The sequence below is a fragment of the Macrotis lagotis genome, chromosome 1 (assembly GCF_037893015.1).
Source record: "Macrotis lagotis isolate mMagLag1 chromosome 1, bilby.v1.9.chrom.fasta, whole genome shotgun sequence".
Lineage (NCBI taxonomy): Eukaryota > Metazoa > Chordata > Mammalia > Peramelemorphia > Peramelidae > Macrotis > Macrotis lagotis.
Window position 1 is genome coordinate 585,605,869 of NC_133658.1, and position 25,087 is coordinate 585,630,955.

At 35.7% G+C, this 25,087-nt stretch overlaps 1 protein-coding gene across 5 annotated transcripts in view; it reads left to right on the forward strand.

Annotated features, from left to right (window-relative positions):
* EPHB1 (EPH receptor B1) overlaps nt 1-25,087 on the forward strand; it is an 890,754-nt gene that overhangs the window by 423,899 nt on the left and 441,768 nt on the right. For all 5 annotated transcript variants that reach the window (XM_074214828.1, XM_074214827.1, XM_074214825.1 and 2 more), the window contains one exon: nt 10,363-11,044. In XM_074214828.1, coding sequence (XP_074070929.1) covers nt 10,363-11,044 — 682 coding nt within the window. The remainder of the gene's footprint in view (nt 1-10,362; nt 11,045-25,087) is intronic.

Sequence of the window (25,087 nt, forward strand, 5' to 3'; positions counted from 1 at the left end):
AGAAAGGAGAGATGTTTGGTCTTCAATTCTCCCTCCCACTTCTAGTAGTCTCAGGCCTTGCATATCTCAGGGTGTTTTTGACTTTCACCTTCGAGAAAGAATATGGAAGATGCCAAAACCAGATCATCTTGCTGAAGGAAAAGATTCTGGGAAAAAGCTATAAGAGAGGAGCAGGTAGTCTTGGTCAAGTCTCTATCCCTTGTTACGTTAGAGACTTGGGGAATCTTTCTCTTGGGTGAAATCTAGGATTTTCTTTCTTGGTTGAGCTGAGTTGCTTCAGTCCAAATCAGAGAGTGCCTTCATTTTGGTCTGGTATATATTCTCCTATTGTATACTTTCTCTGATTTCCATTTGGCTATTGAACTGGATAAATGGGTTTCTTTGTTATTCTCCATGTGTGCTCATTGTGAAACTGGTATTTAGTGGGAAAGAAGTCAAACTTTGCATATAAAAACTTGGGGTCCTGCTTCCTCTCATTAATAAAGAGTGATCACAAGTTAGATTGAATTTGAAAACCACCACCCCCAGATTAATAATATTTAAAGGAGCAGCTAGATTTAATTCTAATGTGGCATCCTCTCCTTCTCTGAATAGGGCAATGTCTAAGCTTCTGCACTCCTGATTTCCCTCATGGCAGAAATTAAAGTCTCCCTTAAAAAAGGATGGATGAAGAAGAGACTAGATGTCTATTTTGTCCCTTGCAATTTGCCAAATGATACACCTTTGCCATATATAGAACATATATATGTATGTATACATTTCCATATACATGTAAATATACCTATTGAATGGGCCCCAATATAAGATTACTCTTTACTTTAGACCACACACTACAAAATGAGATCTCTGAAAAAAATGTATATATATAAAAAGCATATGCATATATTTATATCTACATATCTAATAATACTGATTATAGGTCACATCTAATTTTTATATAAGTCAGATTGGAAGAAAAGTGTAGCCTATTTTTATGTCAATGTGGTCTATAATTAGTTTGATTAACCTAAATTGTCCTCTCACCTTATACCCTAGTAGTAAATTAATCACTTTGAGAGGTATATGGATTCTCTCTGTTCTCTAGAATCTTCTTTAGCAGATCTTTGCTAAGTTAAACATATAGAATTTGGAACTGGGAAGATCATTTAGTTCAACCCCTCATTTCTATCCCATTAGCTTATTTTATTGGTTAGAAATAAGCCTAGAAAAGTTAATTGACTTGCCCAAAGTCACATAGACAGTAAGGTGCAGAGCTGAGATAGCAAAACCTATAACTGTGGTTATATTCAGGGGAGTGCTGGAATCAGCTTGAACTGGTTAGGAAGGCTAATTGTTGAATTTTCAATGTGAGCTCTTACACCTTGGAAACTGGCAATTGCTACAGACTAATGCTTGATTTATTTTCTTTGTTTAGATTTAAGAAAGTGATGGAGAAAATGCTGATGCTACATATTACACTTTAAAGTGTGTCATATATTTATACATATATATGTATATATACTCACATATATAATTATTAATATAGATAGAGATTTAGATATATTCCAAACTCTCCCCCTCCCCAATCCCTGTAGAGCTGGCTGTTTAACATTTGCCAGCATATCTGTGTATATTGCTTTATCTAGTGGATAGGGAACTGACTTCAAAGTCAGGAAGAAGAGGGATCAGTCCTTCTTGTGTCACATATACCTTCCATAACCCAGAGAAAGCGTCAGTCTACATTTGTGGATAGTTTCCTTTATGATAATGGAATCATAGGCTCAGTAATAACCCTAGCTGTCTATTGCTTTCTTTGTTTTCACTAACATCCCAATTCACTTAGCATTTCTTTTATTTTAGGCCCAGGCTAGTTTTACTTAGGTTCTAGAACCATTTAAATTCTGGCCACAATTCAGTGTTAAATACTAAATGAATTTCACTGATTTTTTTATGTTTCTCCATAAATAATATCTAATTCAGAAATTAATCATTTGTCTTTTGTGGCTAAAAGGAGCAGTTATCAATATTTCTCAAATATAAGGAAGAACAGATATTCTAGACAGGCTGCTATGTGTCACTATAACAGCTTTTTAAAGAATTTTATGTTATAAGGAATTGGACTCTAAGTACACACACCTCAATATGAAATCACTAAATAATCTATTATTCTATCCTTCTGACTGAGTTGAAAATGTTCTCAAAATATTATTTTAAAATAAAAACAAAACAAAAAAGAAATATTTCTTTAAAAGATTTTCATATTCGCATTTATACAAAAATAGAAGCAACTCAATATCAAATAGTAGATGAATGATTATTGAATTGTGGAGCATTAATGGATTAGAATAATGTCATACAATTAATATTGGCATGTATAAAGAATACAATAAAATCTAGAAAGGCTTTTATAAAATAAAGTGAAATAAAAAACATCGAATAGATGAACTAACTATAATCATATAAAGAAAAATATATGAGAATAAGGTCAAAAATTGGGATGGGTACTTGGAAGGAGTAAGATGAATAAAAAATATGCTATGGCAAGTGAAATACTTGACGAATTGCTGTCAAAGTTGACATTTGGTCCAGGTAAACATCTGATCTAATATGGGGAATCAAACTACTCAGTCCAACACTTAATAAATATTTGCTATTTGATTCTGTTCTGTAAGCCAAATAAGGCCATTTATTTATTTTTTCAAAATCATATCTTATTCTTCAATCATTTAACTATTTTATTCTATTTGTGGAATGCTGCATGACGAAGGTTATTAAAGGCAATTTCCTTTCATAGGTAATAAGGGATTAGTTGACTGAAACTGGTTTCCAGGAAAACTTAGTATTCCACTTACTGATTTCAGTTTATACTTAGTAACATCGTGCCACATCACTGCCTCCACCTATGTCCTCACAATTTAGGGTTAGTCCTGGTCAGTAAAATGTTTGAACAGAGACCCATGAGGGAAAAATAAAGAAAAACTAACATGATCAACCAAAAACCAAAAACAAAGACAACAAAAAACCAACTCCAAATGCTACATACAGGAGGTGCTTCAAGTAGTCTAGTTATTAGTAGATTGCTCTGGGTTCATTAAAAGGAGTAGAAAACTTAAATGCCATTTTCATCCTTAATTTTTCAGCAAATGATACTTCATTGTGAAACTATTCTTTTTCTCATCACTATGAATTTGACTAAGGAGGCTTAGTAACACTTTGGGGATTGATAATATGAATGTTAACAATCTATCAATACTAACTTATAGGGTTTAGAGCTAGAGAGACCTTTGAGACCATCTAGTGTAACCCCTTTTACTTTGTCAATAAAGAAACTAAAGCTGGAGAAATGAGGTGACATGTTTGAATTCACAAAGGAACGTAATAGGTAGTGGACACAGGATTTCAAATTCGGTTCTAGTACTCTAGGGTTATCAGGGTGCCAGCAGGGGAGGTAGAAATGAGCATCACCTCTGATTCCACAGGGTCAACCCTGGCAAAACACTTTAGCCTTTCAGAGCTCTAGGAAACTCACCACGAGAAGTTTTAGAGCAATGGCTAATCTAGGAGAGGGTATTTCCTCATCTGAAAATTTCTTACTTAGTTGAAAAGATAAATTGGGGAAAACTTAAGGGAGGAGATGAGATTTAAACTAAGATTTGGAGAGTATGTTCTTAAATTGGATATTGAAAATGATAATAATATTTTTGTAGTCTGGTATTTTGATTTCTTGATTAAATGAGCATGGAAATAAATTATAGCTTCTTCAATGCCTTCTTACATTGTATAATAATTACTTAAGTTTAACTATAAATATTACATAGAAAAATTATTTTATATATTGGAGACCTTCTTGTTCTTATATTATTTGGAAAATATTAATATGTTGCTCTGCCTATTGTTTGTTGCTTTATCAGTACATGATTAATTCCAAGTGTCCTTAATAATGTCTTATTACATCTGATATATATGCATATATATGTGTGTGTATAAATATATGTGTGTATATACATATATATATATATATGTATATATATATATATATATATGTAACTCATTGGTGGTCAGATTCTGCATCCCATGTCTAATCATGTGTCCAACTATTGCCCTTTGGAAAGTATGCTATATTAATTTTTTTCCTGAGATTGTAATATTCAGTGATTTTCTTACATTTAGCATCATTGATTATTAATAACCTGGGATTTTGCAGCACTTAGAAATTTGGAGTTCTTTAAATCATTGCATCATTTCCTAAAGGAACAATCTCACTTAGGACTAATGGATCTAGCTAATTGTTCATTTCCAGTGGCTATCCAATGTATGTATATTTTTTTGCAGGAAATAATATTTCATTCAAGATATGTATATTTAAAGACTAATTGGAAGTGTCCCATGTCATTATTTTATTCATCCACTGTGTTTTTCCCATTTGGATTGTGAAACTATTCTTTTTCTCATTACTATGAATTTGACTAAGGAGGCTTAGCAACACTTTGGGGATTGATAATGGGAGTGTTAACAATCTATCAATAGAAAGATTTGGAGAATCCATCAATAGGGAATCTTTATCTTTTGGTTAAGTTTTACTAAAGGACATTTTCTTTAGCACCAATAAATACCCTGTTTTACACCTTGCTGAATCTTTGAGTGAATTTCTTTCTGCCAGTTGCACCAGTTATAGAGTCTTGCACAATTTTAATACATATTACAGATAATTGTCTGAAAAGAGCTTTCAAAGCTGTGTTTTGTTCTAGTAAATCAAATGCTTTCTTAGAAATCTACAAAAAACAAGATTACATTTTTCTGTACTTTTCTGGGTTGATTACACTACTGTGCAGATGTATTCTATTGTAGAGGAAAGCCTGCCTAATTTCTCATAGAAAGTATATCATCAATGATGATGCATAAATTATATGTCATGGTCATTTTATCAGATGGGAAAGTAAAGGTAGCTCCTGATGTCTCTTCAATCACTTTTTTGTCTTTATGAAAATATTCTCTGTGATATTTTTTCATTCATTTGAAATGTTTGCTGCTTTGAGTGGATTTAAAATTGTGTCATCTCCAGTGCAAATTGTTCCTGTATGTATTTCCTTATCTATATAATGAGTGTGTTAGACTAGATAAATTCTATGGTTCTTTCTGGCTCTAACAGTCTATAAGTCTGTGAATCTATTTGACAAGTTCTGTCTTCTCTTTCCAATTTCATCTTTTGAAGCGCCATTATCACTTCTTGCATTGGGTCCAGTGGTAGAACCCAAATTCAGTAGTTAGTTCCACTATCTTTGCCAATGAGAATAAATCACTATCAAAATTCTGTCAGATTGGTTCCATTTTTGTGTCTGTTTATTGTCCCCCTTCCAGTTTCATGCATAAGTGCTCTTGGGATAATCTGTCTCAATTGGCTCTCATTCCAAATTCTCTGTGGAATGGTTTTCCTCTTTCACTGCTTTTCACTGTTTTGTGAGATGATGTTGTTCACAGTCTTCCATAATCCTACTCTCTGTGATGTTTTGCAAATGAGCTTTTATTTTCTGTGACCACAGGAGTGATGACTGTCATCACTCAGGATTTGGCTTCCTTTTTTAGTTTTTTTTTTATTTATATTATTCCACCTCTTCAATTTGCATATTACTTTCTTAGTTTTATTTACTTTACTCCGAACAGTTCATGTAAGTCTTTCCCTCAATTTTTATGGTCATCTCTTAATTTCTCTGAATTTCATATTCATCATTTTATGGCATAACAACATGCCAGTACATAGATCATAATTTCTTCAGGTATTGATTCAGGATTTTACTACCACTGAAATGCTTCTGGGATTATTTTCACATATATGGGACCTTTCTTTCTGTTTCTGGTTTCCTTGGCAACTCCGTAACGGTCAAAGGGTATAACTAGTTTGGTGACTTTTTTTTTTTTTTTTGTACGATTAGGCAGCTAAGTAATATAGGGAGGAAAGTGTGAGTCTTAAAGTCAGGAAGACCTGATTTCAAATTCTATCTCAGCCACTTACTAGTTATGTAACTCTGGGCAAACAATTTAACCGCTTTCAGACTCAATGTACTTATTAAATGAGGATAATAATAGCACCTATCTCCCAAGGTTGCTTGTGAGATGTAAAGAAGTTTTCAAACTTTAAAGTGCTATGTAAAAGTCAGTTAATATTATTACTAGTGATATCAGTTTTTCAAATAAAGACTAGAGTAAATTATATCTCCATCTAGAGTGCATGCATTTCCATAACAAACTCCTACATGGACTATTTCTACTTTATCCCATGGTTTTTTTGTCAGACTTTAGGGTGTGGATGAAACCCACGGTTTAAAAAAATATTCTCATTATTATTAGTGATGTTACTATACATGTTAGCTTTTAATATTTAATATTTAAACATTCCCCTTCATTTCTTTCTAAGTTTAGTTATATGTGTCTTTATATGTGAGTACATTTGAAGGAGAGGGGAGAGAGAGAGAGAGAGAGAGAGAGAGAGATGAAAGGAATCACTCAGTAGATCCCTATGTCTGTTAGTGTGAATTTTTTTTTCCCAGTCAAAAGGGAGTGAGTTTGCCTTTTCTTATCTTTAGCTTCCTTTCTAAAGCTAGAACTTTTGCTCTTCTTAATTTACATGCAATGTTCCCTTAGCAACCATTACACACTGGATCAAATACTTTTACTCTCTGATAGATTTACTTTTGGGTTATAAAATCAAACTTACTAGAACATAACACATTTAACAAGAAGATACATGGATTTTAAATAGGAAAATAAACAGGTGGTTTCTCCATACCTAAGGAATCTGTAATAAGTTCAACAAGTTGAATCGCATGATATGAACATATAGTGGTACACATCTGTATGCTTATGTTCTTCTGTGGTCCGGGAAGACAGGCAAAAATTATTATTGAGGAAACCCAAAATTGTGGATGGAAACAATGGCTAGGGTGCATGATCAAGATGAAATAGGGGATGATGATGAAAATAGCAATAAAGTGTCTGACCATGAACTATAAGCTAACTAGAGCTTCTAATATAGATAGGAAGGAAGTGGGAAATGTTTAACAACAGAATGTGCTGATGAGGATGAAGAACAGGTCCACTGGATGTAGGAGAGTAGGGGAGATGGAAGAAGTAACACTGACTATTTCTTTGAAAGGTTGTAAGGTCAGCTCTGTTTATTTCCTTATAGGTGCTTTGGCTACAATTAGGCTAGCCTGTAATTAGGTAACCTGGCATGTCTTGATTATTGTCTCACGATTAAAAATCAGACTCCCAGTAAGCATGGTTAATTAAAATAAGAAATAATACACTTCCCTACTCTATTATAAATGCTTTACATGATAAAAATCTTCATTGAAACAGCTAAATCTAAACAACAAAGCTATGACATTTAAAAATAGTTGTGGCAGTATTTAAAGGAAGTAAATGAGTAAAAGTTGGTACCTCTTAAACTATTTTTAACTGTTATGAATTTTAATGAAATTTAAATTCTTTTCCTTTGTTATTTCTGTAATTTCAAAGAGAAAAATATTTAATTCCTTTTATTTATTTAACTTAGTTGCTGATAGCCCCTTGGGCTTGCATTTTACTTTTTAGTTCTTAATAATAAAAGCAAGCATTTATAAAGCACTGTAATGTTTGCAAAATAGCTAAAATATATTAATTTGGGGGACAGTTAGGTAGCACAGTGGATAGGGCACTAGCCCTGAGTTCAAATTCTGCCTCAGGAACAATAATTACCTAGCTGTGTGACCTTGGGCAAGTCATTTAACCCCATTGCCTTACAAAAAAACAAAAAAAAAATCAACACAAAAGCAAAATAAATATTAACTCATACTACCCTCAGAAGTTAACTGACTTGCCCAAAGTCACACAGCTACTAAATGTCTAAGGCCAAATTTGAGCCCAGGTCCTTTCTGATTTAATATCTCATGTCCTATCCACTGAATCATTAAGTTGAAGTTAAATTCTCCACCATTTCTTTCCCGATTGTTATTGTTTGCTTATTTGTTTTGTTTATTTGTTTTACTGTTAATCTTTAGCTTGATCAGCATGACTGAGAAAAAAGTAGTGGGGAAAGAAAGGCATCTGAATCTCTTTGACTCTACCTTAATTCATTCCTTTTATTAACTACTGTATCTTATTGCATCACTTTATTTTTACTTATGTATTAAAGAGAAAATAAAAGTCTCCAGATCTGACCCAGGTTGGAAGTGCACCAGCCCTTCACTAAGCCTGAGCCTACCACATAGGAGCCTTAACTTGCTCTGTGGCCCTTCCTAGATAGTCCACCAGAGATATTGTGATGGTCAAATCAGATAACAGATACAAAGCCCTTTGGAAACCTTAGTGTCAAATAGAAATGACAGTAATTATTATGTTACTATCCTATGGGGCAATATAGGGTTGTGCTAGGATGTACTTAACAACTAGAAAAAAAATGTATGTGTATGTACTCCTTTAAGTTTAATTTACATTATTACCACTTTCTCAAGTCTAGACAATCAAGACTTTGTCTTGATTTACAGCAATTGCTTTTATTTCTGAGGTATAAATGCTCCTACTAAAAATTTAACAATGAGATTTACCACTAGTAGAGCTGGCCTCATCACATCTCTGTAGTCAACACATTGGTGCCACATTCAGAGCATACACCTGAGACTATAGTCTATCCCACTGCCACTCAGAAGTGCCAGCACAAGGGATCCACCAGCCTCAACATTCTTGGTGGCAGGGACTGCAGGCCTGTACCTGCATACCCAGTCTTTATGAGGGCAAGGGCTCACCACCTATCAGCCCCTCCATATGCCAGCATGAAGCCTTTGACTACAATTAGTCACTGGGTCATTTTTTTCTAACTCACTTGTAGTTAGATTATTTGTTTGAAATTTGCATACTTGGTACCATTTAAAGTTATTCATTACCCATTTCTATGAGGATGGTAGTCCTCCCAAAACCTGTATAGTCTACCATGTGAAAAGAACTGTAGAACCACAAACTCTCAGGGAACAAGAATATCACTTTAAAAAGTCATCTAAAAGGAATATATCCATTTTTTTTCAATAGACATTAAAAAGTGGTTTTAAAAAAAGTGGTTTCACCACAACAGGTAAGATGGTGGATAGAGTGGAGTCCCATCGGAAAAACCTTAGCAATCACCTGATTGAGATGATGAGCTTTGCTCTGTAGATCCGGAAAAGCAGCAGAGTCAAGAAGTAAAGCATAGAGGGCGCTAGAATACCCCCTTGTTCTCACTATGAAAAAGAGAAAACAAAAAGAGACTAAAGCTGAGGGATGTATGTATGTATGTTAGCTCTAAGGAAGATCATTCCAACTGCTAAATGAGTTATATTTTGAAGTGGATAACAAATATTGTCACTAGAGACCTTTAAAGCTAAGGGAGGTTTTCATCTGTCTGAGATGATTTAAACGTGGTCCTTCCAAGAGACAAAGAACATGATCTGCATCAAATTTTTATTGGACTGCAAAATTTTCACTTTCACAGGTCTTGACTTCTTACAAAAATATAAAATAAAATTGAAAAAATACTTCTAAAATATTTTTAAAACCTTAAAGTATAAATATGAAAAACTTTTGAAAACTTGTCATTTCTCTCCCTTATTTCTTCCTCCTTCCATTCTCATATTCTTCTATGTGCCCAACTGCAGGTCCTTGTATTTTGAGCCATCCAAATGGTAGATGCATCCATGACAAAGAATGTAGTTATTTTACTATTCTGCAGTATAGGTTGGGTTGGAAAACACTGAATAAAAATGTGTCACAGGTTGGTTCACCATGACTATTGGGAAGTACAGTAGTCCATCTCACAGGCATAATGATACAGACAATCTTGGAAGAAAGGAAAATCTTTCTCAAAGTACTTCAGGTTTTACAGTAAGAAAAGATCTATTAATTTTTTTTTTTGCTTCCAGCATTCATTCATTCAAGAAGCATTTTTTAATATAAGTACTGTGCTAAATTCTGGGAGAGAAACAAAGTTTAAGACTTAGTCCTTGCCAAGCTTATAGTCCAATAGAGGGAAAGGGCAGAGATTTCATTAGACCATTTACTATTCCTTGATCACAGTGTTAAGGGAGTCATCATGGCACATTAGAATCTTGATGCTGTCATTAAGTATCTAGCCCTGGTCTACCAAACCTTTCTAGGTCTATTTTTTCTCAAATCTAAAACAGGGCAGTTGGGGTAACTTCTGAAGTCTTTTCCAACTTTAAATTTGTGATACCTTATTCCTCTGAAATCTCTCTCAAGGTCCTCTGTAGGCTTAAAATTCTATGGTCTTTTTCTCTCATGGTCTCTCACTCTCTTTTTTTTCCCCTTTTCTCTTTCTACCCTTCCCCCACCCTCTCTCTCGGCATCCACTCTATGCAGTGGGAAGAGGTCAGTGGCTATGATGAAAACCTGAACACTATCCGTACCTACCAGGTCTGCAATGTCTTTGAGCCCAATCAGAACAACTGGCTGCTTACCACCTTCATCAATCGACGAGGGGCCCATCGGATCTACACAGAGATGCGCTTCACTGTGAGAGACTGCAGTAGCCTCCCAAATGTTCCTGGTTCTTGCAAAGAGACCTTCAACCTCTATTACTATGAGACAGACTCCGTCATTGCCACCAAGAAGTCTGCCTTCTGGACAGAGGCTCCCTACCTCAAAGTGGACACTATTGCTGCTGATGAGAGCTTCTCCCAGGTAGACTTTGGGGGAAGGTTGATGAAGGTCAACACAGAAGTGAGAAGTTTTGGGCCTCTAACTCGGAATGGCTTTTATCTCGCTTTCCAAGATTATGGGGCCTGCATGTCTCTCCTCTCTGTTAGAGTCTTTTTCAAGAAGTGCCCCAGCATTGTGCAGAATTTTGCTATTTTCCCAGAGACTATGACTGGGGCTGAAAGCACATCTCTGGTGATTGCCCGGGGAACGTGCATCCCCAATGCAGAGGAGGTGGATGTCCCTATTAAACTGTATTGCAACGGGGATGGAGAGTGGATGGTACCTATTGGGCGTTGCACCTGCAAGGCTGGCTATGAACCTGAAAACAATGTAGTCTGCAAGGGTGAGTGTGACTTGGGTCTCTCTAGGTGACTCTGGGATGTTATTTCTTGCCCAGGTAAGGGCAGTGGTATCTTCCATTGTTTTGCTATCTCTCAAAATAAGAGCAGAAGCAAAGTAAATGGGAAGTTGAACATTATTAAGTAATGTTTCTGACAATCCTCCTTCCACTCAACCTATTCCTATTATTTGGGATTGTTTTATATACTCAATTCAATTATCTATGCTAATGCAAAAGAAAAGATGCATCGCTAATCCTAAAGATGTATCATGATATATATATATATATACATATATTATATTTATACATTTATAATATATATGTATATATGTCTGGTTACACAAGTATTTAGAGAGGTTGTTTAGTGTTATGGAAAGAGAGATGGCTTCAGAGACAGAAAGATCTGACTTCAAGCTTTGCCTCTAACAAAAACCAGTTAAGTGGGCAAGTCACTTGACCTTTCAGCACTTCAGGGAATATTCTCTGAGTTGGTATTGATCTAAATTTGTAGAGGAATTTCTTCATGAAAGTTTCTCTACATCAGGGGTGGGGATCCTTTTTTTATGCCCAGGACCATTCGGATATTGATAACATTATTCACTGTTTATATTTGGTGAAACATTTAATTAATTCACCTCTAAAAAGCTACTAGATTTATTGAATTTTAAGTCTGTCTGAGGTTACCTTGGCAATGCCACACCAATACTACCAGTAGGCCAAGGTTCCCTGCCCCTTCTCTACAATGATGAAATCAATGAGCTTGTTTTTTTTAAAGATTTTTTTATACACACTTTATATGAGTTGTGTGCCATAAGACCTTCAGAGACATATATTCAGCCAAACTACCCTCTCCTCCATCCTAAGTCTCATGGTTGGTTCCTGCTTGGTCTAGATGAAGGCAGATATCTATCATCATGTATGAATACTTCTCCTATACCGTGATAAATCAGTCATCTAATTAATGTGGGCACTTCCTTTACCAGACAATATCACAGCAGATCTCATACTTTCTCATCCTATATAATCCTTATCTATGCTCGACTATAAATTTTTATAAAACCGAGGTTCTTAAAATGGGTTTCCTTGACAGTCTGCTTAAACCTATTGACTCCTGCTCAGAAAACAAAACAATGTTTTTAATGCACAAAATAAAATACATAGGATTACCAAAGAAACCAAATCTGTTGAAAAACATTTATCTGTATTTTAAGAAAACAAGTTCATGATCCACAGGTGAAGAACCCTTTGCTATTAAGAATTTCTCCAACATAATAGAAATTCTGGGTTTCTGTGAAGTGTCTATCTGTTTTCACTTATATATGACCTCTTACTGTATATAGGGCCAGTTGATCCGTGGAAAATTGAGAGGAAGCTGTCTTTGAGGGAGTTTTAAACACAATCCATTCAGATATTAATAGTAGTGGGTGCTCTAAAACAACTACCAAAAGCGTTTGGCTCATTAAACTCAAACTCATAATGATTGGTCCTCTTCTCTAAAAGTTCTATGCCGGTTCCTGAGGCCAGATTATTGTGAGAAAGAATTGTTTTTTCCTGAAATATAGACAAAAAATGAAAATGGTTTATAGAATATGGAGAAAGTGCTAATAATGCATTGTCTCAAATTTAATTCCTGGAAGATGTACAGGATGGATGATAAATTGACTCATGAGTACTTAAAAACCAACTTCTGTGCATGACTATAGCTAAGACATTTTCCCTGTGTAGCTTCCTTCACTACTCTATTGACACATTGTTACAAATGAAAAAATGGACTAATTTAGTTTTTCCTGTGATGAATAGTATTGGAGGGATGGGTGGATATTCTATAGATAGATGCTCCTTACTGATACCTTTCTGGAAATGTGTGGCCAGGAAGTGCTGGGAAATTAGCACTGAGTGAGGTGGGGGAGGTTGGAAGGCAGCAAAACTGAGGAGAAAACTAGGATTTGTTCCCCTTTAAAAATTCATATATTTCTGGCCCATAACTTTTTTGTTTTATTCAGGAGTAAGACACTTAATGTGGGGACTCAAATTCTATCACAAGACTCCCTTTCTCTGACTCCCCCCAAATACCCCTTTATTTTCACCCTGTTTATTCTTGCTGGGGATTTAATTGCATCTGCACAGAGTGTACCTAAGTTACTTTTGTTGACCTTTTTTCTCCCATTGGACCAATGAATCTTCAGTCCTTTTTTTTTTCCTCCTCCCTCCTACCCCTGTGTTGTCAGCACAGCTGAAATCCACAGGCCAGCTCTTGTATTCCTTCCTTGATTATTTTGCACAAACACTGAGGAGAGGCTTCCAGCCCTGGAATAATAATGGGTGTCAGTTTAGTTATTCTATAGATTCCACTAATTGCCTGGGCTGGGGCAGCTTATGTATCCTGAGTCTCAGAGAAAATTGAGTGTGGCTTTTGTGTTACTATTGAATTTCCTGGTTATGGATATGAAGGATGCATGAGCTCAAAATAGATATGTGTGTGTATAGGCTGGGATAGGTAGGTGGTACTGGTGGTGGAGATGCTCCAAGTCAAATCACCAATTGATGCAGACTTTTTAAAAATTGTCCAATTTGGTATCGTAACACTTCCCTTTATTCTTTTGGGGTTTGGGGTGAGACAGAATGAAGCCCTCTTTTGTGGAATGTCAATGCTGAGGTTGAAGCTGGGTCTGGTCTTCTCAGCACAGTCAGGCTGATCTCTTAAAGGACCAGAGCAGGTGCAGCAGCTGCCACACAGACTTTTAAAAGCAATGTTTGTGATTTTCCCAGCTTCAAAGACCTATACAGTACTGCACTGGCTGACTGGGCCTTTCATTTTTCTCATTATTTCCTGAGCAAAACGGCAGGAACCAGATCAAGCATTGATTGGTTCTGATTTAATTGGGATTCTGGGAACAGGACTCCACTTCTTTCAGCTAATTGGAACTTTTCTCTCTTTTGGGTTCTGCTGTCCAAGCTGCTGGCATGTTACCTCCTGACAAAATTCTCAGAGGGGTTATATGTACAAATATGTAAATCGTTTTGCTGAACTGCCCCCCATTACCTATGAGTTTATATATTTCTTGTCTAAGCTATTATAACTGCAGCCCAAATTATCTTTCTTTTACAATTTGTGACAAAAATTGTTGGAGATAGAAAAAAGTGAGTCGAAGTCAAAAACCTTCTTGATTTGCCACTTCAAAGGCACAGTAACTCAATGGGTTTTTAAGCTTTTGGGATATCTTTTGTCTTTTATGCATCAGTTATTTCCCAATATACTGCCTCCACTGAGCCCTTTTATAACAAAGAAAAATGATTTCTGAAACCAAACAGTGAAGCAACCACATATGACAATATATGCAACATTCTGCTCACAAAGTTGCCTACCTCCTTACCAAGAAGAGGAAATGTGTTTCATCATCTGGCATCATTCTCTAGAACCAAGAACGGTCCCTGAATTAATATGAGTTTGGCTATTCAGTGAGGTTTCTTGATGCTAAAATCTGGAGTGGCAAGTGAGGTTGGGGTAGGATTCCATTCCCTCACCAAGCATGTTTTCTCTTGGAAAGCCATATTGATCCATTGTTTTTTTCCTAAGACTTTTAAGTAATTCTGAAGATTGTAGATTGCATAACTGTTTTGTTCAAGAAATATCATTGTAAAGTAAGGTAGGGAAAGGATAGATATTGTTCTTTTTTACATCTTCCTTTTGTATACAGTGTTTAGCACAGTTGCCCAAATAAATGGCTGGCTTATAAGTAAATGCACACAAATAAATAAATGAAGCATTTATTGAGAATTTACTATGTACACAGTACTGTGCCAAGAGCTGGAGATACAAATGGAAAGTGAGACAGTCTCTCCTCTTAGAGAACTCAGGGAACTCAAGAAACTCTCAGGGAAGATAATGCAAATGGAAGGTTTCAGCTACAAGTCAGATGGAAGGGTCCCATGGTCCTTAAGGGGTGGCAGCAAAGCAGATGGTGATGCCTCTTTAATCCCATTTTCACTGATTTGCATTGGTTCTGATAGTGAATCATTTGACAGTGCCAAGGACACTGGTGGGAAGAATTCTCTTTTCTTGTTCTTCAATGACTATACCTGAAGCACCCACATCTCTATAGCAGTGGCTTCCCAGGATGAAGTCTCAGGGTACTAGACTAGAAGAACTGTCATTCCCAAGGCCTTGATTACAGGGTCCTAGGCTCCTCAACAGGACCAGAGGGGAGATGGTAGTCAAGGTGGTACCCTGATGCGTTAGCTAAGATTACTTTTCTACTCTGTGGGTGGCAGCTGGTCAGATTGGTTGGCCCTCAGGAACTGATTCCCTAGATGATGACTATGAGGCCTTGGATAAAGCAGAACTGATGGTCTGGGGAGAATGGGGGGAGAATAGGGCCTCTGTCTCTATCTATCTGTTTGTGGCACTTGGTCAGCAGCTATTCGTAGTGGTGAGGAAGATGGCAGACCTCTGCAATGATTTCTCATAGTAATTGCATAAACAAATTCTGATTGGCTTATAAATACATAAGGGTTGTTAAGCCACCCTCTGCCCACCAAGGTCACTCAACTATTCCATGACTAATATGAAGGTAGGAGTGATGCTATATGACTTAGTATTGTACAATGAAAAGAAAACTGGGTTTGGAATAAAGGTAATTGTATTCAGATTCTGGCTATGATCTGTGCTGATTTCTCTGGATCTCAATTTCTTTATCTGTAAAATGGAGGAAGGAGGTTGGATTAGATAATTTCTGAGATTCATTCAGGTGAAATTTATGCTCCTAATTTAGTATTATATAAACTAGATCTCTCATGTGCCCAAACTCAGTTTTAATATGTGTGACTAGGAGAAGACAATGTGACAAAATTTGTAGAGTTTCTAGACTTGGCATTAGGAAGACCTGAGTTCAAACCCAGCCTCTAATGTCTACTAACTGTGTGAACTTGGGTCCTTCTCTGAGCTGCAGTTTTATTATCTGTAGATGAAGGGATTTCACTATATAGATTCTAAGGCCCCTTGAAACTCCAAATTTATGATCCTGTGATCTCATGAGAAATGGAGGACAGGATGTGGGCTATAAAGAAGACACCATGTAGGACCCCTCTAGTCATCATTCTGTTTGTCTTATTTTTGTTTAGGTTTCACAGTTTATATTAAACATTTGGTTAGAACTAAACTTCCAGCATAGCGGAAAGTGGCTAAGCAACTGGAATAGATGTAGTAGAAACAATCCTTTCCAATTTCTTCACATTTGGGCTTGCTTAGAGGACAACCAGGCACCTGCTTGTAGCACTGTTCAATGTCTTATATTCTTTGATGGCAAAGAGTTGGGGTGGATTTGAGAAAAAAAAAAGATACTATACTTAGAAGTTCTACCTTCATAATATAATGACTTAAAGATTTTCCTTAACTACTTGGAAAGGTGCCAGAGGGATGAATTATATGTATGACCTTTTAGTTCAATGATCTAAAGGTCCCTTCTAGATTTTTACCTGATGACATCCTAAGTTATCTTAGATAAATAAGATCATGGAATGTTGGAATTAGAAGGAAGTTGAAATATTGTCAGTCCCTTCGTGTTCCACATAATGAAAATGAGCCACGATCTTGAAGTGACTTGCTCAGTAATAGAAAACTAGTAAAGAAGACCTTAGACTCACCATCTCCGAATCCAGATCCTATTTTCCTTCTATTCTATGCCATAGCAAACCTAAGGAGTTTGTCTTCTGCTATCAATTAGGTGTTAGCTTTGCTTAGCTTATGCTGTTCAAGGCTTTGAAGAACTATTTAGTGCTTTTTCTAGAGATCAAGTTGTTTTGGAAATAAGGGGCATTATAGACAACGTTAGAGTTTCCATTTTGAAATAAAGTGAATCCAGACCTATCTGTCTTCCCCTTCTTGATATTTGCATCTTGGGACCTCTATTTGTGAGTCTTTCCTGAGAATCTAGGAGAGAAATGATTCTTTTCACTGGAGATTTTTATTTTTTACTGAAAGGAACAGACTTTCCTCATGAGGTTCAAAACATATATACATGCATGTCTATATGTATATATATGTGTATATATATATATATATATATATGTATACATATATACACTTATTTTAACTTTCTTTTTGTCACAGATAAACCATGTCCTGGTTTCTTTTCTATAGTCCTTGATAGTTTGGTATTTGCAGAGAGACTTAGAGACCAATTAGCCTGCCCAGCCAGGAAATACTGCCTAGAGGTGTACCTAAAGCTGTTACTGATAGAAGGGAAGAAGACAGAGAGGAAAAAAACGAGGGTGGGAAGAGGAAGTAGAGACAGAGGAAGTTATGAGGCTCAACTAGGCCCAGTCAGTAAAACCCTGTCTAGGTTACATCACGTAATCTAATGGGCCTCAGTGTCTAACAAGAGCCTTTTCCTTACATCAGGGGAAGAAGCAGCATCAAAGATTTTCAGTAATGAAAATTAATGTTTTGTGGTTTAAAAAGTGATTTTCATTTTTCCAATTTTAATTTTACAGATGAGAAAACTGAGATTTAGGGAGGGATAAGTGAGCTGGGACTCAGTCACTGTTTTTTTGTTTCCATCCTGTTGTCTCCAAATTAGGGATTTTTTATAGACAAAGTTAGAGCAAACATTTTGAAATACAGTGAATACAGACATTTCTGTCTTCTCCTTCTGGATGTTTGTATCTGGGGACCTCTATTTGTGAGTCTTTCCTGAGAATCTAGGGGAGAAATAAGATTGATGAATTGTTTGAACATCCCTAATGATGTTCTTAAGGGAATGGAAGGCTTTTAATTAATAGGGAAATTCCATATAGTCCTGCAATATTTGGTGGTAATAGTGGTGGTGGTAGAAAGTCAATTCTAGGCTCTTGACAGACAGTGACTAGTAGAATAATTGGAAAATTTGACCTAGACAGGACATAGATGGAGACTTTATGAGCAAAAAAAGACAGAGTAGCTTTGCTGGCAGGAACAAAGTTCCATGCAGCCCAATAAACCCAATAAGCTGAGCTGTTTACCACACTTTAACTGCATGAGGTATTCTATTGTGCTGTGTTTGTAAGTACAAACAATCCACTTTACTTATGGGATATCCTGCAGTAGCTTGGATTCCAGCCCAGCTGGGGGACCCTTAAGGCCTAAGATGGTTACCTTATAGAATCATTTACTTAGAAACAGTCTCAGTTCATACCCAAAAAAGGAAACTCTCTGAAACATCACCACATCAAAGTCTGTTCAAAAACCCTTAGTGAAGGTTGACTTGCCTCTTACAAAGACCGCTCAGTCCACTCTTAACTTTTATTGTAAAGAAGTGTCTCCCATCCCTATCCTTACATTGACCCCAAAATATGCTTCTCTGAAAGTTTCATCTATACCTCCTCATTTTGTCCTGTGAGAGAATCTGATCCTTCTTTTACAAAATAGTTCTTCACAAGATTGAAGACAACTTTCTTTCATAATAATGTAGTGTTTAAGGGGTTGCACACCATTTTTATGAATGCTATCTGATTAGATCCTCACATTTAGACCTGTGAGATGCCATTATAATTATCAGTTTACAAATAAAGTTGAGAAAGATTAAAGGATTTGTCTAGCAGCACACAAATAGGAGGTACCCTGAGGAAGGTTTTTTAACTCAGTTATGTGGTGCAGTGGATAGAATTCAAGGTTTGGAATCAGGAATACTCATCTTCTTGAGTTCTAATGTGGACTTACTAGTTCTGTGACTCTCGGCAAGTCACTTCACTCAGTTTGTCCTAGTTTTCTTATCTATAAAATTATATGGAGAAGGAAATGGTAAACCACTCCAGCGTTTGTGCTAGGAAAACTCCATACAGGATTACAAAGAGTTGCACATGAATGAACAAAAACAACTTTCTGTACTATATAACCTAATTGTCTCAAATCTTTTCTTCTTCTGTCTAAATATCCCCTTATTCCTTCAATCTAGCAGCATATATAATATAGTTTCCAAGTCTTCTCACCATGCTGTTTACTCTCCTTTGACTCTAGTGAAGTTTCTCTCTCTATATAAATGTAGGTCTCAGAACTGAACACAATATCCCAGACATGATCTGATTATTAGGACTGTTAATCTGTTTCTGTCAAAGCAGTCAAGGTAACATTTGGTCCTTTGACAATGTTAATTCATGTTAACCTTGAAGTTCATTTGAAATCATTTCTTTGATTCTCTTAGCCTAATACTAGAAGAAAATGACAATGGTATGAGTTCATTTAGAATGTTTCTCCCCTATTTCTCTCCTATCAGTCCTTATCATTTTTGACTTGATCTAGTGTTCGGAGAGATTTTTTAAATCTGATACTAAAACCTCACTCTGTCTAGACAATATTTGGGCTAGATGTTCTCTCAAGTCCTTTTTGATTCTAAAATTTTGTGAAACTCAGACTCTAATCAACTAAATGAATACATAGTGCCAGATTTAAGGTTTTGCCCAATTGTTGTGCTGATTTTATAGTCTTTAGATGCCCTCTAAGGTCTCCTGCAATTCTGAGATTTTATGATGACTTTTTTTTTGCAAAACTCTAAAGGGCACATCAATCATTATTAATCATTATAGGGAGTGGTACTCCATGATAACACAGTGAATCTATTTAAACCAAAAGAGACCAGCAAACATAATTCTTAAATTTTAAATTATTATCAAGAAAATTGTTATCATAAATTAAGTCAGACAATGAAAGATGTTGATACAAGAGAAGGGATAATATGTATTTATCAGGATCCCTAATATCATACTTGGCATCATACCAAAACTGTGGAATAGGCATTGTTTCTGATGTTAAAGAGAACTCTAGTTGGTGGAAAAACAATGAACACATATAATGCAATTATAGAAAAAAGTAAAAGCTTTATCTCCAGGGGTTGATTATAACTAGGACAGAAGCTTAATAGAAAAGAGAAACAACTATGGCCTGGAGAATTTAGAGAAGTCTTGAAGCAGGTAGGACTTCGACTGGATCTTGAAGCCTGAATAAACAAACATTTGGATAGAGAGAAAGAAATAGGGAAGTGTGTTTTGGGTTGGGTAGACAACATAACCAAAAGTGCAGAGTCCAGAATGAACTCTGACATGTTGGAAATATTGTAAGGAGGCTATCCTGACTGGAGTAGAATTATCTGCATTAGGAAGCAATATAACAGAGGATTATGAAAGATTAAATGGGGAAGATCAGATTCTGGAGAATCATGAAATTGAGGCAGAGGAATTTTAACTTTGTGTAAAGGACCATAAGGAACATTATATTAATGGACCATGTGGAACTCAGGAAGATTCTTAAGTTAGGGAATAATATGATTTGTAAAGATAACTATTTTTTCATTGACTAAAGAAGGGTCACAGAAAACAAAGAAAAAATGATGAATGAATTAATGCAAATTTTCTCCAAATGAATGTAAAGTATTTGAAATACAAATCTTAATCATCCTCATCACTCAAGAAAATTTGAGGAAGGGCAACCTATTTCATTATCATTTTTATGCTTATCAAAATGAGTATCAAAGAAGTTAAATTGTTCATGGTCACATGTCAGAGCAGGAAACTCAAGTCACTAACGCAGTACACTAAGCTTTTCAGTAGAATATAGACCAATTTAATTCTTTTCCAATTTAGAATCAGAGCGATTAATTTTCATTGAAAAAATTTAGATCTGCAAAAAGAAGGTAATTAGTGAATCATCCTCCACTTTTTTGAACCATTCATTTCTTTATTAAGATCAATGAGAGTGGCACCCCCTCCCAGTAACTTCTCTCCAAAGACCTATTCACCTTTATACTAAGCCCAAGCTTATGGCTTCTACCTTCTTTGATTTCGGCATTTCTCCCTCATTCCCATAAATGCCAATTTTCACCCACCTCCTAATTGGGAATATCTCAGGTAATTTTTCAACAGCATGAAAATTCTTCCCCTCATGAAACCCAAGAAACCCTTTGAACTTGACAAATGTATCAAAGCTTTTATCAATTGAGCAGCTTAGATGAGGCACCTAATAAACCTAAGGGAATCATTTCTAGAAATTTTTCAGTATTTAAAGGTTGAGAAAATGTGACTAATTTAATTCCTCTTTTTAAAAAAAAAGAATCTCTTAGTGGCTAGTTCTGTGCTTCCTGGTCCTCATCCTCTGACTGCCCTTCCATCCTCCATCCATGTACCCTTACCTCCCTCTAATCCTAAAATAAAAGCTGCAGATGTCACGGGTGTTGTTAGACCAGAGTTCCACCATGCTGACAGCCAAGTTCAGGGGGCACATAGGGACTATTAATGCCACCTTTAATCAGCAGTTAGCTGGTGAGTGAAAGACACAGAAATAGCATGATCTTCATCAAGGGGCATTTCAGATCCCAGTGAGATGAGTGCTGTTTGGGGGTCAGGGAAACCAGGGTCATTACCATCATGGCACAGTAAGATGAGCTGCATAATAGAATTTCTCAGCAGGCTATTTCATTTAGAAACCTCCAGGATCCTATCTGTTCTAGGTACTCTCCTACTGAATATAGTAATGTGTGGCATGGCTTGAAAGAGAGCTGAGTTGAACAAAGTGTAGTTGGCTGGATGGAATGCATAAACAATAGTAAACTATGCTGGAAGATTGCTCCTCTGAAGTAAATAATTCCAATGTGCTGGCCACGTGATTTGAAATGAGAAACCACTTGCTGAAGCTGAGAAGAGACAAGCCTAGTGATTTTATTGAAATAGGAATTGGTTGATGAGGAAACTCCCTCAACCAAAGCTCTCTGACACTTGATCAGCAATTTCTAGTCTTGGAGAGCTGCCTGGGAAGCACTGGGAGCTTAAGTGACTTGCTCAGATTGGCATGGCCAATATGTGTGAAAGGTAGAACTCAAATCCACCATTTCCTGACACTTAGGTCAACTCTTTAAACAGTACTCAGGAAGGTCTCTTGAGAATATTATATTGAATAAAAATTCCCATAGTATTTATTTTTCTTTTCCATAAAATGAATAAATGTCAAACAATATTCTTTTAAAGATTTGGGCACTTAAAGTTTGTGTCCTATCTTTAACACCTAGCACACACTCTTAGGCTAAATAATAAGAATTATTGATAATTGTTATTGTTGATAATGACTCAAGTAATCATAGAATGATTAACTTAAATGCTAAAGCTATTAGTACTGAGTTAAACAAACTATCATTTTAATACAAAAGCAATTAAACACTTCTGAGGCTTATTCTGTATGTAGCAGTGTGCTAGGCATTAATAGAAATACAAAGATTAAATAAAATATAATTCTTACTAAATATCCATTAGGTAAAAGAGGGTACAGGAATTGTGGTTGTATTTTACTGCTATACACACAATTAAATACTATATTATAATATAAATATGTAAATAAAATATAATGATTTTATTAATATATAAAGTTCATATTCTCTATGCAAGTTGACACCCCCTCCCTACAATTTATTTGCATCTTTTATTGTCTTAAAGAATTGGTTGAGTGTCTGTCTGGGAGATTTTTTCTAGCCTAAGTTCAGAATGACCAGAGTATGTTTAGAGATTTTTTGTCTCATCTCCCCAGTTCCAGGATTGATTTTTGGCCACCATGTAAAAAGTGTCAGGGAGGCTTGACCTTTCATGCAACACTACTCCTTATTTAAGATAAGAGATGCAAAGTCATTTATATACCTCTGCATGTGAATAATGATAATATAAAATGAGATATAGACTGAAAGGAAAGGCATAAACAAAGGGCAAGTAGAGATTTAAGGAAGGGGAAAAAAGCAATCATACTGGGGGCTCACAAAAAGTTTTATGATGGAGGTAGCATATGAACTGGTCATTGAAGAAAGGGGAGGACTGTAGTAGGCAGAAATACATGGGAAGTCCATTACAAGTTAGGGTAGAAGGATGGCTCTAGAAAAAAGAAAATGTAATTTCCTTTTCTATTTGTATGTCACTTTTTATATGTTGTAGTCATCTTTTTCTCATTAGCACAGCCATAGCCAGAATGGGCAGTAAAAGAGAGCCCTTGACCTTACCGCTTTATAACTACAGTAAGTCCTCATTACCCATGGAATAAGGATTCAAAAAGATTTCAGTGGTGGTGAGCAGGGAGTGGGGTGGAGTAGGGTGGGAAAAACAATGAATACTTGCTTATATATAGACAATATTAAGTCCCAGACTGACTGCCTCTGTCTACATCTTATATACTTTTCTCCCACTGGAGTTGGAAAGCCACTACATGAGTGGGAAAAGAGAAACCAGCATCAAAGGGTAAGTTTAACACAGCTTGGGATCTTAGCTCTAGAAGGGACATCCAGCTCAATAAGTTATTTTTGCACTTTTATTTTACAAATGAGACAAGTAAGCATGGAGAAATTGAGGATTTTCTTAAAACTAACACAGGTGGTATATATATATATATATATATATATATATATATATATATATATATACACATACATATATATATATCAGAGTTGAGATTTGACCTTAAGCTCTTAGATTCCAGAACTGGTGATGATGATGATGATGATGAAGATTCCACTGTCCTCAACTCAGTCTTCCCTTGTATTTGGTGCCTCATTGGCACCAAAGGAAAAAAATCAAATAATTATGGAATGTTTTAGTCTGGGAAGGACTTTAGCCTATTACCTTTGTTTACATTGAGAATTTTATGTTTGAGAAACTCCTAGAGAAATGAGGTGACTAGGCACACAATGAAGGTATGAGTATGAGAGTCAAGGATGAATTAAAATAGTTATAAAATGAACATATGATTGTAATAGATAACTTAGTGGGTTATAAAAATGGCAAAGGGGATGATTTCAGAAAAGCATGACAAGATCAATATGCACTGATGCAAAATGAAGTGACAAGAACTGGGAGATCATTGAGCATAGCAACAGCAATGCAATGATAATGTGAAAGACTTAGCTAATCTGACCAATTCAATAATCTAAATCAATTCCAAAGAACATGATTAAAAAAAAATTACTATCCACCTCCCGAGAGATAATTGAGGAACTTTGAGTTCAAATTAAAAATAATTTTCTTATTTTATTTTTCTTGCTTTTTAAAAATATAGCTAATATGGAAATATGTTTTGCATGATTTCACCTGTGTAATTGATATCATATTGCTTGCCATCTCAGTGGGAGTGTGAGGAATGGCAGGGAGGGAGAGAATTTAGAACCAAAAATTTTAAAAGAAAGGAATGTTAAATAATTATTTATTTTTATCTAATTTATTTTTATCCAACTTTATCTAATTTATTATTAATATGTTTTAAAAAAAAATAAATATTTATAAAAGAACAGAACACTGATATTTCCTTGCAGTGTCTTAAACACTTTTTCCCATAATATACTTCATGTTTTGGATACAAATCCTGCTCTGCTATGGCTTCTTTGAACTTTGATACCTATTTCTAATCTGTCTCATTAAAGAGAAGTCTTTTAATTCTAATATTTCTGGTAGCCAGAAAAATAGTTCTTTTGGAATAAATAAAATTAATAATAATTCCTAGAATTCCTATCTCTCTCTAAGACCCATGAAATGTTTTATATCTATTATTTCATTTGCTTCTCATAATAATGCTATGAAATGGGTACTATTATTTTTCATTTTATGGATGAGGAAATGGAGGCTGAGAGAAGCTAAGCAATTTGCCCAGCTGTGTGAAATAAGTGATGGAGGCAGGATGGAAATTTCTGGACTATGTCATGTTTTCTGTCACTGTACTGTTGCCTCTCATGCTTGAGAGATGCTTTCAAGTTCAGAATTTAATATTTTGTGACTATACAAGACTCCTGGATAGTTTTAAGCAATTAATTAGTAGACAGATGGACTTTAATCCTGGTCTTTAAGATCCAGGAAACTGATTCTGTTTCTTCCTTTGTTAACCTGGTCAGGCCTGAGAGTTTTTCCATGGTGACCAAAAGGAATGTAAAACCATTGATGACTATGGGATACTCTTCAGAGTTGCAGAGCACCCCTGGAAGAAACATCAGCAGCAAATTCTTGAAGCTGGTCAGCAGAAACCTTATTAGTCAACCTTTTTCCTTATTGAGATAGAATTTC